Source organism: Fundulus heteroclitus, chromosome 1 (genome assembly GCF_011125445.2).
Source record: "Fundulus heteroclitus isolate FHET01 chromosome 1, MU-UCD_Fhet_4.1, whole genome shotgun sequence".
Taxonomy (NCBI): Eukaryota; Metazoa; Chordata; class Actinopteri; order Cyprinodontiformes; family Fundulidae; genus Fundulus; species Fundulus heteroclitus.
This window is the reverse complement of record NC_046361.1, coordinates 37001157-37016910: the sequence shown is the minus strand read 5'-3', so window position 1 is coordinate 37016910 and position 15754 is coordinate 37001157. Positions and strand designations below refer to the sequence as shown.

General features: G+C 41.9%; 1 protein-coding gene across 6 annotated transcripts in view; it reads right to left on the bottom strand.

Moving 5' to 3' along the window:
* vps13d (vacuolar protein sorting 13 homolog D) overlaps positions 1-15754 on the bottom strand; it is an 86647-nt gene that overhangs the window by 45441 nt on the left and 25452 nt on the right. For 4 of the 6 annotated variants that reach the window (XM_036142228.1, XM_036142212.1, XM_036142221.1 and 1 more), the window contains 11 exons: positions 14286-15344; positions 11600-11690; positions 11393-11519; positions 11116-11296; positions 10787-11011; positions 8002-8146; positions 4429-4642; positions 3281-3452; positions 2236-2351; positions 930-1145; positions 570-850 (listed from right to left, as the gene is read on the bottom strand). In XM_036142228.1, coding sequence (XP_035998121.1) covers positions 570-850; positions 930-1145; positions 2236-2351; positions 3281-3452; positions 4429-4642; positions 8002-8146; positions 10787-11011; positions 11116-11296; positions 11393-11519; positions 11600-11690; positions 14286-15344 — 2827 coding nt within the window. The remainder of the gene's footprint in view (positions 1-569; positions 851-929; positions 1146-2235; positions 2352-3280; positions 3453-4428; positions 4643-8001; positions 8147-10786; positions 11012-11115; positions 11297-11392; positions 11520-11599; positions 11691-14285; positions 15345-15754) is intronic. The other 2 variants (XM_036142199.1, XM_036142206.1) reach the window with 2 other exon arrangements.

Genomic DNA, 15754 nt, shown 5'->3' with positions numbered 1-15754 from the left:
TCGAATCAGAAAACCGTTTAATTTTCTACGTAGGTTATTTTCTATGCAATTCATATTCTCCAGTCAGAAGCAGTCTGAATGCTGAACTTTATTAAACTCTTTGGAGAACAGTGACTACATGGCTCCTTTAAATCGGGCTTAAAAACACACATTTTAACACAGCAAACATGTTTTTATGACAGTAACTCGGCTGCGTTTTTATATTAGCGGTTAATCGTCTCCAGAAGCGGACCTGACGCAGCACCGGAAAGCTGCTGCACAGGATCCTCAGCACTGCACTGCAACAAAGGGAACTAAAAGTAAGTAAACTTTTCTTGAAATTAGTTTATTTTTCCTCCATTTGAGCAGGTAAATAAGACTATTTGCCAATGGAATAAGGTTTTTGCACTTAAAACAATTAAAATTAATCTCCATCATCTTATTTGAAGTGCAGGATAGCTAATAATCTTATTTTAGGGTTAAAAATACTCATTATATTGGCAAATAGTCTTATTTAGCGGCTCAAATCAAGAAAAAAATACATTTTACTTACTTTTAGTTCCCTTTTTGCAGTGTGGTCTCCAACTCACCCGTCACGTTGATCTTCACCTCCAGGCTGCGGTCGTGAGTGACCAACACCGTGGACCTCTTGGTGACCACGCCGCTCTTCACCGTCTTCGGCATGACGGCTCCAGTGGCGCTCAGGCTGGCGCCGGCGTTGCTCGGGCAGTGCTGCCGAGACTCGGCGCCGTCCGACGCGTTCTCCGGCTGCAGCCGCAGGAAGTCCTGCACCAGCTGCAGCCAGTCGAAGATGAGGAACACCCTGAGGTTATTGAGGACCACGGTGAAGCTGGACGAGTCACGTGTGGATCTACGGAGACAACAACCTCGGTAAAGCAAACATCCAGAATCACCTCACAGACCTGGATCTCGGCCGTTTGCGGGCTCACCTGTAGTGGAGCTCGAGCTGCAGGGAGGCCCGGTTGGTGCCGGTCTTAGACGGCTGCAGAATGCAGTCAAACACGTTGCGTCTGACTCCTTCGGGGCTCTTACTGGTGCCGGAGTATCTCGTGTCGTACGCCAGCAGAGAGTGAGAAACCAGGTTCACGGACTTGGAGCCGTCGGAGGAACTCTCAAAGAGGACTTTGGATTTCATGAAGTCAAACCTATGCAAAACAAAAGAAATATGAAAAAAAAAAAAACATTTAGACTGCATCTTTCATAAGTTTTGCCTTTTTATAAGGCTATTACTGGACTTTGTATTCAAGTTTTCATGTCTGAGGATAATTCTTTGGAAATTTTTAACCAATATAGGTTAGAGTTAGGCTGCAGCTATTAATTATTTTAGTAATCGATTAATTAATTGATATTTTTCACTTTTTCCCCTTCATATCCGTCTCTGTCAGGAGGACAGAGTAGCTGTCCTGCTTCTAACATAAGGCCAAAATAAATGTAACTTTTATATTGAATTAACTTACTAGGTTTATTGTTGCTAGCGCGTACTCCAGGCTGCCTCACATGAATCCACTTCAAGTTTAGACATTACTGGCAGGCAGTCTGGTAGACAACTCAGGGGTCCTATCAAGTACACTGCAAAAACAGAACTAAAAATAAGTAATATTTTCTTAAAATGAGTGTATCTGTCCTTGATTTGAGCAGGTAATTAAGATGATCTGCCAATGGAATAAGAGTTTTGCACTTAAAATAGGAACAACTCTTCTCCATCATCTTATTTCAAGTGCAGGATGTCTAATTATCTTATTTTAGGGGTCAACATACTCATTCCATTGGCAGATAATATTAACCTGCTCAAATCTAGGACAAAAACACAAATTTTAAGAACATTTTACTTATTTTTAGATCCGTTATTGCAGTGTAGTGACACAGTGTACCGTAATGCTCTGAATATCCATTGAGAGGAGCAGCTTAATTGCTAACCAAAGTCATACTTACACACTAACAGATTCTTGAGTGCATCGTACCACATAAAATCAGTCAGTAAGCACAACTTTAATCATAGATCAGGTGGCATACATTTTTGAGAAAATGTAAGAATTTTAAGTGCCCCTTATAGTCCGATAATACGGTAAGATGATGGAACAAACTGAAATGGGTAAAACTCAATAAATACAAACCAAACCTCCATATTCACTGTAACTGCAGAGGTCAGAGTCTGGCCAGCTAGCTACAGACTAGCATCTCGTGCTCGTCTGACCCGTTTTCTGTGGGGCTGCAGGGAAAAGACAGAGAATTCACCTCGCTAAAGAGCTTCTGTCATCAGCAGATGTTGGGCTGTCCAGAAGCTCCAGGCTGACGTCCGTCATGTCCACCAAGAAAGACAGATTAGTGAACACGGCTCCGCCCAACACCGTCTGAAGACACATGGAGGGGAAACACAGCAGAGGTTATACGTGACATTGTTCTCACAGGATGTTTCTGATACGTCGACCTGTTTAACTTGAAAAGAGAAGCACACCGAAACCCACTTTTTACAGGTAAATTATGTCAGAAAAGTAGTGAAAGAACACGTGAACAAAGAGAACTAACCACTGAGCTATATAATACACTGGAGTGCTGATTTTGCCGAAAAACTGAAGTCACTGGCCGCCATCTTGCTACTCCCTACTCTCACAGAATCCCATAGGATTTGCTTGCAACAACAAGCAGTTTTCTGGCTGAGTGAAAACGTTTCACACGTAATTCTACAGTCAGTGGATGTACTAACACTATCAACTACTAGGAAATTAGGTGCTGAAATATTTTACATGTTATTCATATTAAATATATATATATATGTATATATACATATGTGTATAGGTATATATGAATATATATATGTATACACATATGTAAATATATGTTTTTGTATATTGTTATTTATATATTTATAAATGTTAAACATATATATTTAAATTAATAAAATGCTAAATATTTCAGCACATGACTTTCTCAGTACTTGATATTATTAGAGCATAACATAAAAGTATATGGCATTTGACATTTTAAAAGTTTTAAGATCCCCCTGAACATGAGAAAATCCTCGTTATTCGATGCTGTAGCGCACATATTCCCTAGTTACTGGAGGAAAATACGGAGTACCAATATGGCGGCTGGTGGCTTCAAAGCGACTCGTTTAAACAGACGGTGATTAGCACTCCAGTGTATAATATAGCTCAGTGGAACCAACCTTCTTTAACGAAGCATGTTCTATAAAACTCATACTGGGATCGAAGAAATCACAGATTTAAAGGAAAGCAGACATATTTGGATGTGGGTGTGTGTGAGGCTGCCGGGTCCTCACGTAGATGCTGGGGTCCTGCAGGTTGTACGGCCGCAGGAACTCCTCCACGGGTTCGCCCAGGTTGTTCTCCAGAATCCCCCGGATCAGCCGGTAGTGCTCCTTGTCCAGAGAGCAGTGCACGGAGGACAGGCTGCCGTGGATGGACGTGTCGGGCACCGCGTGGCTCAGCTCCCTGTCAAGAACCGGCCCGGGATTACTACACACGGAGTCTGAACAGGGCTCCGCGATGGAGCCGGGACACTATGTGGGATGTGATAAAATGCATCTGTGCAAATAATGTGAAGATACAGTCCACATAAAAATAAAAAAATAAAAAGCAGGAACAGGTAGGAGGAAAAGAACCAGAACAGCAGCAAAATGGACTCCAGTCATCTGCTCAGCGGGGCTGCACTCTTCATCTAACCCCCAAACGGAGGATGGACACTAGGGCTGAACAATTAATCGCATTTTCAATATAATTTAAAAAAACGCAATTTCCAAATCGCAGAGTGTGCAATTTTTGGCTATGTACCAATTAGGAAATTAGACACGTCCATTAGGTGTTGGTAAAATGTTTAAAGTGGGTTTGCCTCCACATGGAAGGGAAGACAGTTGCAGCAGTGAGATAATCTAATTTTATTACTTGTTTTAGAGTTTATATTATCATACATAGCATTAAGTACAGGTCAATCAGTTTAATACATTGAAATGCTTGTTGGTTTCCCTTTATGTTCAACAAGGATTGATGTCCAAATCAATTAAAAGCATTTCCCTTGAATAATATTCTTTCTGATTAATAGAAACAAAAGTTCTTGTTTAAAATAGTCCTTGTTTACAAACGTCTTTATTTAGACGCCATTTTTGTTGCTGGTGGTTAACGCAGAGAAAAGTCAAAATTGCAATTTTGGTTTAAATATATCGTAGGCAGAACGCAATCATTTCTGCTCTGAGTTTAGATGCTGTGGGTCTTTTAGCAACTAATCTGCACAGCGAGGAAACAAATTGATTTGTTGTTTGTATATGTTTAAAAAGACATGATAAATTAAACTGGAAAAAAAAAAAAAAAAAAAATCGCATTAAATCGCAATATTAAGAAAAAAAATCGCAATTAGATTATTTTCCAAAATCGTTCAGCCCTAATGGACATTGCATTAGATCTGATCACCTACTTGTCCAGGTTGCGCTCCACCTTCAGCGTGAGGCGGCAGCAGTCTCTCAGCAGGTTGTCTCCGGTCCGACGGACGGAGTAGGAGGGGAAGACCAGGTCCGAGGGCTCGGGTTTCCCGGTGCTGTCCCACGGACGACAAGGCAGACGCTCTGCAGCAAAGATGTCCATCTCCTGCAGGTCCAGCGCCATGCAGTCCAACAGGCACACGTGGTCTTCTGGTGGGAGGAAAAGCCACCGGTTTACAGGACAGAGGGTCAAATAACTGCACACAAGCTGTGAAAAGCATTTCTGCTAGAAATGCCCTTAACTTTTAGGGCACTCCCATTCTTTAAACCATGCCCCTGTCCCAATACTCCCACTTCCCCCCCCCCCCTTGCGTAGTGGTATTTAGCCCCGCCCCTTTTGCACCCTCGCCCAACACATCAGTGATGCTGCCTGCCTACGATATATATACCCACAATTCATCGCTGCATTGATGTTTTGAGCTACAAAGTTGAAATATTTTATCTAGAGAGACCTAAAAATCACCTTCACTGCAAAAACGGATGTAAAAATAAGTAAAATGTTCTTAAAATTAGTGTTTTTGTCCTAGATTTGAGCAGGTAAATAAGATTATCTGCCAATGGAATGAGTATTTTGACACCAAAAATAAGATAATTAGATATACTGCGCTTGAAATAAGATGATGGAGATAAATTGTTCCTATTTTAAGTGCAAAAATCTTATTCTATTGGCAGATCATCTTATTTACGTGCTCAAATCAAGGAAAAAGACACACATTTTAAGAAAATGCTACTTATTTTTAGTTCTGTTTTTGCAGTGTTAAATAAATGAATAATCATCAATTTGTGTTACTTAAAACAAATATGTTGGGTTTTTTTTACTCACAAAACTGAAACAGTAGCAGCCGGTTTAATTTTACTCTTTCTGCTATGTTGAATGTGTTTTAAGTATTTGTGCTTTTAAAATGTCTGAAAGCATAAAGTAATGTTTTGCACGTCTTTTTGTTGACTTTGTTTTATCTGAAAGTGTCTTTCTGGACAAGTAAGCAACCAGTTACGCTCCCTGTATGCCGGGGTAACCTTTTTTTAATCTCACAACAGCCGAGATGGTAAAATAGTTATGAACAGAAATAGTTATAAAAAGAATATCTATGGTCTTTATTAATTTTTATTTACTTATATGACGTAACAAAAAAAATTCACATCAAGGTGTTATCATTAATGAAAGGCACACAACATATATTTTTCAGTACATATTTAACAATATAATTTTCCATTAATTTCTCATTTGTGTCAATACCCGCTCTGCTCTGCCCAATTATCTCAAATTTCAGTTCCTGCACTTTATTCCCCTCAAAACAGTCACTTGCTGCAATTTCAATCATTTTTAGCAGTAAAGATTCATAATTTTTGGTGTCACAGTTATGACACAGAGGCGCAAGTTGATGACATAACCGGTAGTGTCCCAATTCTTATGTGCACTGCCACCACTGAGCTATATTATACACTGGAGTGCTAATCGCCCGCTGTTAGAACGAGTCGCTTTGAAGCCACCAGCCGCCATATTGGTACTCCCTATTTTCCTCCAGTAACTAGGGAATATGTGCGCTACAGCATCGAATAACGAGGATTTTCTAATGTTCAGGGGGGACTTTAAACTTTTAAAATGTCAAATGCCATATAGTTTTATGTTATGTTCTAAAAATATCAAGTACTGAGAAAGTCATGTGCTGAAATATTTTGCATTTTATTTATTCATTTAAATAAATAAATAAATAAATATATATATATATATATATATATATATATATATATATATATATATATATATATATATATATATATATATATATATATATATATTAGGGCTGGGCAACGATTAAAATATTTAATCGCGATTAATCGCCCTGATTAATCGCGATTAATCGCGATTAATCGCATTGTATTTACAAACTCCAAGAATGAATTCAAAAGTAGTGTAAAGAGCACTTTTATTTTAATGTTCTGCTGCCATATGAACAAAAGTGTTGTAACATTTGTAGCACTTATTTTATACTGGATATTTTCAACCCATCTATTGAATTTAGTGCACTAGTTGATCTTTTCTTCATAAGAGAACAGCAAGCACTGCAGGCAAAATATGGCCTTTTTTGACCTGCTGTATATTAGCCAGTCCCTAAGCTTGATGTATCATGAAACTGTTGACCTTTTGGGTTTTGTGGTTTTTATTTTCTTATTACAATTAAATAATAATAATAATAATAATAATAATAATAATAATATAATAATAATGTTATGTTCAGTGTTTTTTCGCTAATCCACCTCTTATATATTTCAATCCTTATGTAATTTTGTCTGTGTTGTGTGCACCTGCCTGTTGCTTTAATCCTATAAATTTCCCCGTCGTGGGATAAAAAAAAAGGATTAGCTAATGTTATCTTATCTTAAATAACACTTTTTAATATATGTACTGGGTTCTTTCAAGGTCTTAATTACATGTTATGTGTGGGCTCCAGTAACATCCATCCATCCATCCATCCATCCATCCATCCATCCATCCATCCATCCATCCACTGATCTACCTGGATGTTCCCTGGAGGACTGAAACGCCTCAGTCAGAGACGTCTGTCTGTGGGTCTGTCGGGGCAGTGAGAGAAGTTTCGTCTCCTCTCTCCGTTTCTGGGGCTCGACGTTTTCATGTTTTTTCACGTGCTTAGATAAATTTGTTGTGTTTCCACTGAAATGAACCGGCTTTTTACATAACATACAGCTTGATTTCATTTACGGTATTAAAATAAAGCCAAACGGTGCTACTTCCCCTGTTCATGTTTTTTTCGCTGCTGCGGTCTCTCTCAGCTGTTTCTTTGCTAAGTTTGTGTGAGAGCTGAGTGCGCGGGCCAGGCTGAGCCTGCGTGCTGATTGGCTGGCGCCGCTGAGCCATGTAAGAGAGGGGAGGGGGAGCGGGAGAGTGCTGCCTGACTGACACTGACTGAAAGCATGTGAGCAACATGCGTTAATGCGCGATAAAATAAATATCGCCGTTAATAGTCTAATGAATTAACGCGAAATTAACGCGTTAACTTGCCCAGCCCTAATATATATATATATATATATATATATATATATATATATATATATATATATATATATATATATATATATATATATAAATAACAATATACAAAAGCATATATTTACATATGTGTATACATATATATACACATATATACATATACACATACTTATATATACATATATATATATATTTATTATGAATAACATGTAAAATATTTCAGCACCTAATTTCCTAGTAGTTGATAGTGTTAGTACATCCACAGACTGTAGAATTACCTGTGAAACGTTTTCACTCAGCCAGAAAACTGCTTATGTTGCAATCAAATCCTATGGGATTCTGTGAGAGTAGGGAGTAGCAAGATGGCGGCCAGTGACTTCAGTTTTTCGGCAAAATCAGCACTCCAGTGTATTATATAGCTCAGTGAGTGCTACCAGCTGCACACTACATAGAAGTGCGTAGGGTTTAGTGTGGGTGTTTGGACGGGGCCATCGTTTACCTGAGCTGGTTGGGTCTTCCTCTGTAGGGATGGTCCCAGTGTGCAGAACTTTGGGTCTGCTGAGGGGGATTCCTGACATTGAGGCGCCGCTGGGTTTCTCCTGCTGCACGTTGCTCGGCTTTCCTGCTGCGTCCCTGACTCGCTCCTTTGTGCAAAACAAAAGCAACATCTGATCACTGCACAAACAGACGGGTCACAGGTTTTTAAAAACGGCATCATTACAAAGGAAGCTTCACACTCTGTGTTTTGTAAGAGATTGGTGTGCACTGCAAAAAAGAGAACTAAAGGTATGTAAATTTTTATTGAAATTGGGGTATTTTTCCTTGAATTGAGCAGCTAAATCAGACTATTTGCAAATCGAAAAAGATTTTTGCACTTAAAAAAATAACAATTAATCTGCATCATCTTATTGCAGGATATCTAATTATCTTATTTTAGGGGTGAAAATAATGATTCCATTGGCAAATAGTCTTATTTAGCTGCTCAAATCAGGAAAAATATACTAATTTCAATAAAACTTTACATACTTTTAGTTCCCTTTTTGTAGTGTGTGCTGACTTGCAGGAATCCCAAACATTTAGCTTGTCGACACTGCTTTTATTTTCAAAGCAGAAAAGTTTTTTGCTTAACTTTCTGACGGCTATTTCTACAACTGGTTGCATGGTTATGGATTTTATTTTGCTTATTATTCCACACTTATCCAGATGTGAGGAAAAAACAAACGAAATTTCAGATTTTTTCTTGTCGACTACACAGGAATCCTGGAATTTCTGACTGACTGCGAGTTCAGCTGTTCTCTTATGCAGGTCTTTAGAATTCGTTTTTACGCCAGATATCCAGGGTCCCTCATTCAAAGAGGGACTTTTTACTGACTGACTACAAAAGGAAAAAAATGAAACACTTTATAAAACACAAACAGAGACACAAATCAGCCCAGGAGGGTCTTGGCGTTTTAAATATGAGAAAAAGACTCTCAGAGATTTCTTTTAAAAGCTGGAACCTTTGCTGTAAAACCTGAAGTCAGTATCATCACAGTCTATGAGACTATTTGCTGTGATGATGCATCAGAAACAGCGACATTTGACAGGAATAGAAACCACTCTGTGTGCAGTGCAGAGATCTTAGGTTCTAATCATGCATTGCAGCTGGATGGAAACAGAGAAGAGTCACAGCAATCGAATAAAAAAAAAAAGACACATTTCACACCACAGCAGGAGGGTGCAGCTGTACCTCGTAGCGGGACAGCTCCTTGTATGAACTTCCATGCAGTATAATATTCTTAAAAAACACACACAAGGTGCATATGAAAGGCCTAAAACAAACCAAAAGCACTTCTTCAAAACAAAACCGGACAGAAAACATGAAACTTTCACAGCAGCTTAGCTTAGTTAGCTTGTTCTGTTTCACCGACTTGTTGAACTGATTCCTTCAAAGGAAAGGTTAAACTCTGATAACCAAAGCGTTCTGGCACGAGATCACCTACTTTCAGGGTTCATAAAGGGACAAACCTCTGCTAACGTCAGCTTTTCAACAGGCTACACCCGGCTCTGTATGAAAATCATCCCAGTTCACCCTGGACTGAAGCTTTTAACCTCACCTGTTCGACTACGGCGCTCTGAAAACAGCTGTGCTACTCAGGCAGCTCACAGGAAATCTCACGTTATAAATTTATTTAGCTTCCTAAACAAAGTTCCTGTAACTGGGATAAAAAATAAAGGTAAAAAACTGGTTTATAGCCATAAAGACAGGCTGCTTCTAGAATAACAGGGCAGGTATTAAGGGTTATAAATCTTTTTATGCTGCAATAGTTTTGATGACACATGACAAAAATAACAATAAAATGATGCTGCATCTGTTTTCAGGATGACATCTCAGCCACAGGTGAAGTGAAGCTAATGACTTCCAGGAAATATTTCGGCTTAATTTACCCCCGTCACGGTATATTAAAGCCAAATTTAATGCAGTAAAGCAATATTAAAACCTTTAGTGGCCTCAGCTTTAACCCTAGACAGGAAGCGGACTGAGAGATGCTTTTATTGTGAAGTTCTCCATTATTTTGACCTGATTATTCCCTGAAAAATCAAGTCAGTAAGTTGCTGGTGAAGATTCTCGGTCATCCAGGTCATGGTCATTGCAAAAAAAGGTAAAAAACTAAGCAACTGGACTTGTTTTCCGTAGTTTAAGACGTTTCGCTTCCTCTCCAGGAAGCTTTCTCAATTCAAAAAGTCTGGAGTAATGTTGAGTAACAAGCTTTATACCATTGCCCAACAAAGGCCTTGCAATGGCTTAGATAACATGCAAATTCAACCAAAACAGGTCCACCCCTTAGTAATGGGTGGTCGTTAGGGTTATTATTGGCTTGGCTTAAAGGAACAATGTTTTGATCACCTGAATGGTGTTGTTGTTTCAACATCATAATCACTGAGCGCACTTATAAAACTGCAACATCAGACAAGATTGAATCTAAGCAGAAGCACAGAGTAGAAAAAAAAACATGCAGCTTGGTTAGAAATGGATGACTTACAAAATAAAAAAAACTATTTGTTAGTTATAAAAACACTCATTCTAGTGTTGATTGGGGGAAGCTGTATTCATTTAGCATTTAACAGAAAAAAAAAACAACTCAGGATAAACAGGATCAGCCAGAAAAAAAGACATGATAAGCAACAAATGGCATTTTTCATGATCAGATTGGAGGAATCAGATGCATGAATGAATACTGGGTGGGTTAGCAGAACTTGGGTATGGAGCGGCGTACGTGTGTCTGAAGCTCGGCGGGACTCACCAGAGAGGGGAAAAAGGCATGTGCCATGGTCAGTTTCTCTACCTTGTCTCGGAGGGAAAAGGTTCCACGAGCGCCGGCCGGCAGAAAGAGGTTCTGCACCTTCAGCTGACCCAGGTTGGCCACGATGACCCTCGGCGAGCGCGAGCTCTCGGGGATTATCAGAACCGGAGCGCCGGCGTCGATGTCCAGGAGAACCCTGGAAGCCCTCTGAGGTTGATCGCGTACCTTCAGAAAGAGGCCGGGAGAGAGAGAGAGAGAGAGGGGACGTCACGACACGGCCTGTTAAACCAGATCCGGCGTTAGAAGGAGCTGGAGCGGGCGGCACTCACAGCCTGGCCCTCCATGGCGGCCCTCTGCCTGCCCAGGACGTCCTGCAGCTGCGTGAAATGCTGGATGAAGGCCACGACCTCGGCTTGGAAGCGCTGTGTGTGCACGTACTGCACCGAGGCCATCTGCAGGGACACCTTCACGTCGCAGTCCCGCTGCAGGTCAGGATCCGGCCGGCCGTACCTTCAACAGAGCCAAACAGGAAGTGAAGCGGATCTCACGGTTTGTCTACTAACGAACGACGACGACGAGGCGCTGTGATTCGTGGAGAGGCTGTACTTGAAGACGTTGAAAACCAGCGCCTCCCCTCCCTGCGTGGTGAAGCGTTCTCTGTACAGGTCCCCGTGTGGAGTCAGGTCGCTCAGGGACAAACTTCCTAAGCTGCCTTTTACTCTCAGGTCACCGTCTGCCATCGGTTAAAACAGAGAACAATCAGAGCGAAGGTTTCAATCCCAGCGAACCGGCGTGAGTGGCTCTGCTACGTACCCTGCATGTCGACGTGAGCTGACAGCTTGGACACGCTCGCTCTGGCAAGTTCGTGGAGTTTCTTGTTTAGTATCAGAGTCAGAGAATGAACCTGAAACGAAAAGGAGCCGGGTCAGTGCTGCAGAACCAGAAAAGAGACGGGAATGAACTGCAACGCCTGCAGACTAGGGCTGAACGATTAATCGCATTTTCAATATAATCGCGATTTACAAAAACGCAATTTCCAAATCGCAGAGTCTGCAATTTTTGGCTATGTAACAATTAGAGAATTAGACACATCCATTATGTGTTGGTAAAATGTTTAAAGTGGGTTTGCCTCCACATGGAAGAGAAGACAGTTGCAGCAGTGAGAAAATCTACTTTTATTGCTTGTTTTAGAGTTTATATAATCATAAATAGCATTAAGTACAGATCAATCAGTTTAATACATAGACTTGTTTGTTGGTTTTACTTTATGTTCAACAAGGATCGACGTCCAAATCAATTAAAAGCTGTTCTCTTGAATAATATTCTGATTAATAGAAATATTAAAAGTTCTTGTTTTAAATAGTCCTTGTTTACAAACATCTTTATTTAGAGGCCATTTTTGTTGCTTGTGGTTAATGCAGAGAAAAGTCAAAATTGCAATTTTGGTTGAAATATATTGTAGGCAGAACGCAATCATTTCTGCTCTGAGTTTAGATGCTGTGGGTCATTTAGCAACTAATCCGCACGGCGAGGAAACAAAATGATTTGTTAAATTAAACTAGGAAAAAAAAAAAAAAAAAAAAAACGCATTAAATCGCAATATTAAGAAAAAAAATCGCAATTAGATTATTTTCCAAAATCGTTCAGCCCTACTGCAGACTAATTATCAGATTTAACGTATTTTTTGGACTATAAGTCACATTTTTTTCATAGTCTGGCCGATCCTGCTACTTACATTTAGTTGAGACTTATATATAAAATTTTTTATTTCAATTGGTAAATCATACTGACCAACATGAACCAAGGCGTAAACATTACCATCTATAACCACAAGAGGGCGCTCTAGGCTTGTGAAAACTATGTGCTGCTCTGTACCACTGGAAAGTGAATTGAAACATTAATTTATAAACAACAAAGACTGAACACATGTACATATGCTGTTTCTCTGTTTCAGTCAGAGCGTTGCGTGGTGCAGCTTTTTGAATAAGTGCAAAACTCATATTCCATTGGCAGATACGTTTATTTACCTGCTCAAATCAGAGACAAACGCACTCAATTAAAGAACATTTTACTCACTTTTTGTTCCCTTTTAGCAGTGTGGAGGTCAGTTTTTATTGGAAGTTGAAAGGCTGGGGTGACCAGGCCCTATTTGCATTGTGGAACCTGTCTGTGCAAATTCTCAGTTATCAGGCTTTCAGGTGACCAAATCCTCCGCTCACTGATCTGCATCTGACTTGGACTGGGCCCAGGAGGATGGGTCCCTAGCAGCGCTCCAGCTGCAGGTTGCTCAGAGCGAGCCACCAGAACTGACAAAGACTCCTTCATAGGTGTCGAAACGTTTTCAGAAAGACCTGAACGAAGGTCCGGTTCCCTCAGATTTAAGCCTGTTTGCTGCTCTGGAACCAGCTTCCTTTGGACCTTCGTGCCATCACCGAACCGGGCCTTTTTAAAAAACAAATCGATGAGGCATTTGTTCAGAAAGCCCGTTAATGTTCTTTTTAACTGAGTGATCTTGTTTTCTGTGATCTCTATGACTGTTATTTTAATATTATATGCCTTTGGTCTCTTTATTTGGAGGTTTTAGAGTTCTTTATAAATCAATGAACAGGGCAGTCAAAAGTAGCCGGTCAACGGCGGCAAATCGCCGTCTATAGCAGGTCTTGCCGCCGCCTACATTTCCCCGATTATATAATGGAGCAATATTTGTGTCTTCTGGTTGAGCGTGCAGGAACCAATCTGAGCTCAACTCTGAAAAACTCTTCTCGCACGACGCTCGCGGAGCGAGTGCACAGCACAGGTGGTGTTGAGCGTGGAATGAGCAGGTCGAGCGCGCCAGCAGAGAAGGAACTGAGCACGCACGTGTTGTCTCACTGCTCGGAAGTTAGTAATTTGTCATATATTCACCTAATCTGATCTGTTTTATATGGTGCTAGTAATTCAAATTCAACTAATTTTATGCAAATTTGTTCATAACCTTGTTAAAACATGATAACATGTAAAAAAATGTTTTAAGAATAATAAAAAAAACAAAGGTTGTTTTTGAAGAATTGATCATTCACTTTTATTTGCTTTTTATTCAATTTAAAACACGCACTCTGACTCTATAATCACCTGTCTTGAAAGCTTCCAAAATACATCACGGAGACTCTATTTTACAAAATTCTCGGCTCCGGGGCTCGGGCACCGCCATAAGTGCACCCTCCTACTTGATAGTGTGTGGCCTGCTACTGTAAATAAGTTTGACTGCCCTGATTGAATGACAGCCAGCCTAAACGTACGGCCAGATTTAACGGATGGTTCACATCAGAGCGTATTCATGCGTAAGAATGGCCTAGTCAAAGCCCAGCCTTTGAATCCCATCGCATTTATGCACCACTTTGTGTCCCAATAAAACACCTTGAGGTTTGTGGCCATAAGGTGAAAATGTCCAGCAGACATTAAACGTTTGGCTCAAACGCAGCCGACTAACCCAGACCCATCAGAACCGACCCATTCCTACCTTCAGGTCCACCTTCGTGTTGACGGTCTGAGCCGCCGCCTCCTCCTCCTCCTCGCTCAGGTCCGGCTCGTACACATTGTGCTCTGGTACCGGCTGCGGGGACACCGCCGCCTTCACCGCGTGGTTGTTGGCCGTGGAGCCGATGCTGAAGAAGTCCAGAAACACCACCCAGGTCTGGAGGGTGACCAGGATGTCCAGGCAGTTGAAGTCCACGTCCACGCTGCGCCCGACGCCGCCGTGCCGCGTGTTGAACTCCGGATGGCCGGGGTCCACCAGAACCACGTTTATATGAACCAAAGAGTCGTCGAAGTTCGAGGGGGGCAGAGGAGAGTGGGCGTGGCGCGTGGGAGAAGGGGGAGGGGTGTTTGGACAGTCTGGGTCCTTCTTAGATTTGCGGCTGCTGGACGGCGTGGTGGGATGCCTCTGGTAGGGCTGGAAGACGTTCTGGGTTTCCTTTATGTAGGCGGGCAGGGAGTGGGGCATGTCCGGGGAGAGGGCGTTGGACCTGGACGGGCAGCTCTGGGAAAGGTACTCCTTAGAAGAGAAGGTGGAGGGCTTGGGAGCGCCGTGAGACTTCATCAAGTGTTTGTACTTGGAATCGGGGTTCAGGTCCAGCAGGTCCTCCATCAGCAGCGCGCGGAGAGCCAGCTGCACCTCCAGCAGATGCGGGTGATCCTTGGTGAAGTGGCCCTCCAGGTCCTGGAAGCGCACACAGACCAGGCCCTGGGAGCCCTGGGAGAGGTCGGCGCTGAGCTGGACCTGCAGCTCCGCCACGTGCAAGGTGACCTTCAGCTGAGTGAAAGAGGGAGGCTGGAGAGGCGGCCGGTGAGGCTGCAGAGATAAAGGCGAGGAGAGGGACGACGGGGAGAAGCTGATGGACGGAGGGTCCCTGGCGAACAGGCCCCCCTGGGGGTCTGGGAAGCAGTGGGGTCTGACGGACGAAGGGGTGGGCGGAGGAGGAGTCGGCGGCTGGCTGGGCGTGAGATAATGCTCCTCGATGAGGGACAGGTTGTCCAGCGTCTGGAGAACTTGTTCGTAGACGGGCTTGCACAGAAACACCTGCCACAAACACAATCCGCAGGGTTAGAGACGCTGCAGGGCGAGAAACCAGAACCTGACCGTTTTCAGCCCGCTATGCTGCCAGCAATACGCTGAGAATCCTGATTTCTGTGGGTCCCTGAACACAACATCGCTAACGGTGAGTTATTTTTGGACTTGTTAGGATTTTCACAAGTTCCCGCCTGAATTTGGGATTACAGCCCCAAGCTTAGCCTCCATATGGCTGCTGTGCACAGAAAGGTTGCCGGTTCCAAGTAAAATTTTATTAAATGCACAGAGTGCTGTGCAATCTCCATGTTAGCATGTCCCTTTAGGGCAGGGGTATCAAACTCATTTTGGTTTAGGGGCCGCATTCAGCTTAATCTGATCTCAAGAGGGCCACAATTTCACTTTTACGCAATATATTATGA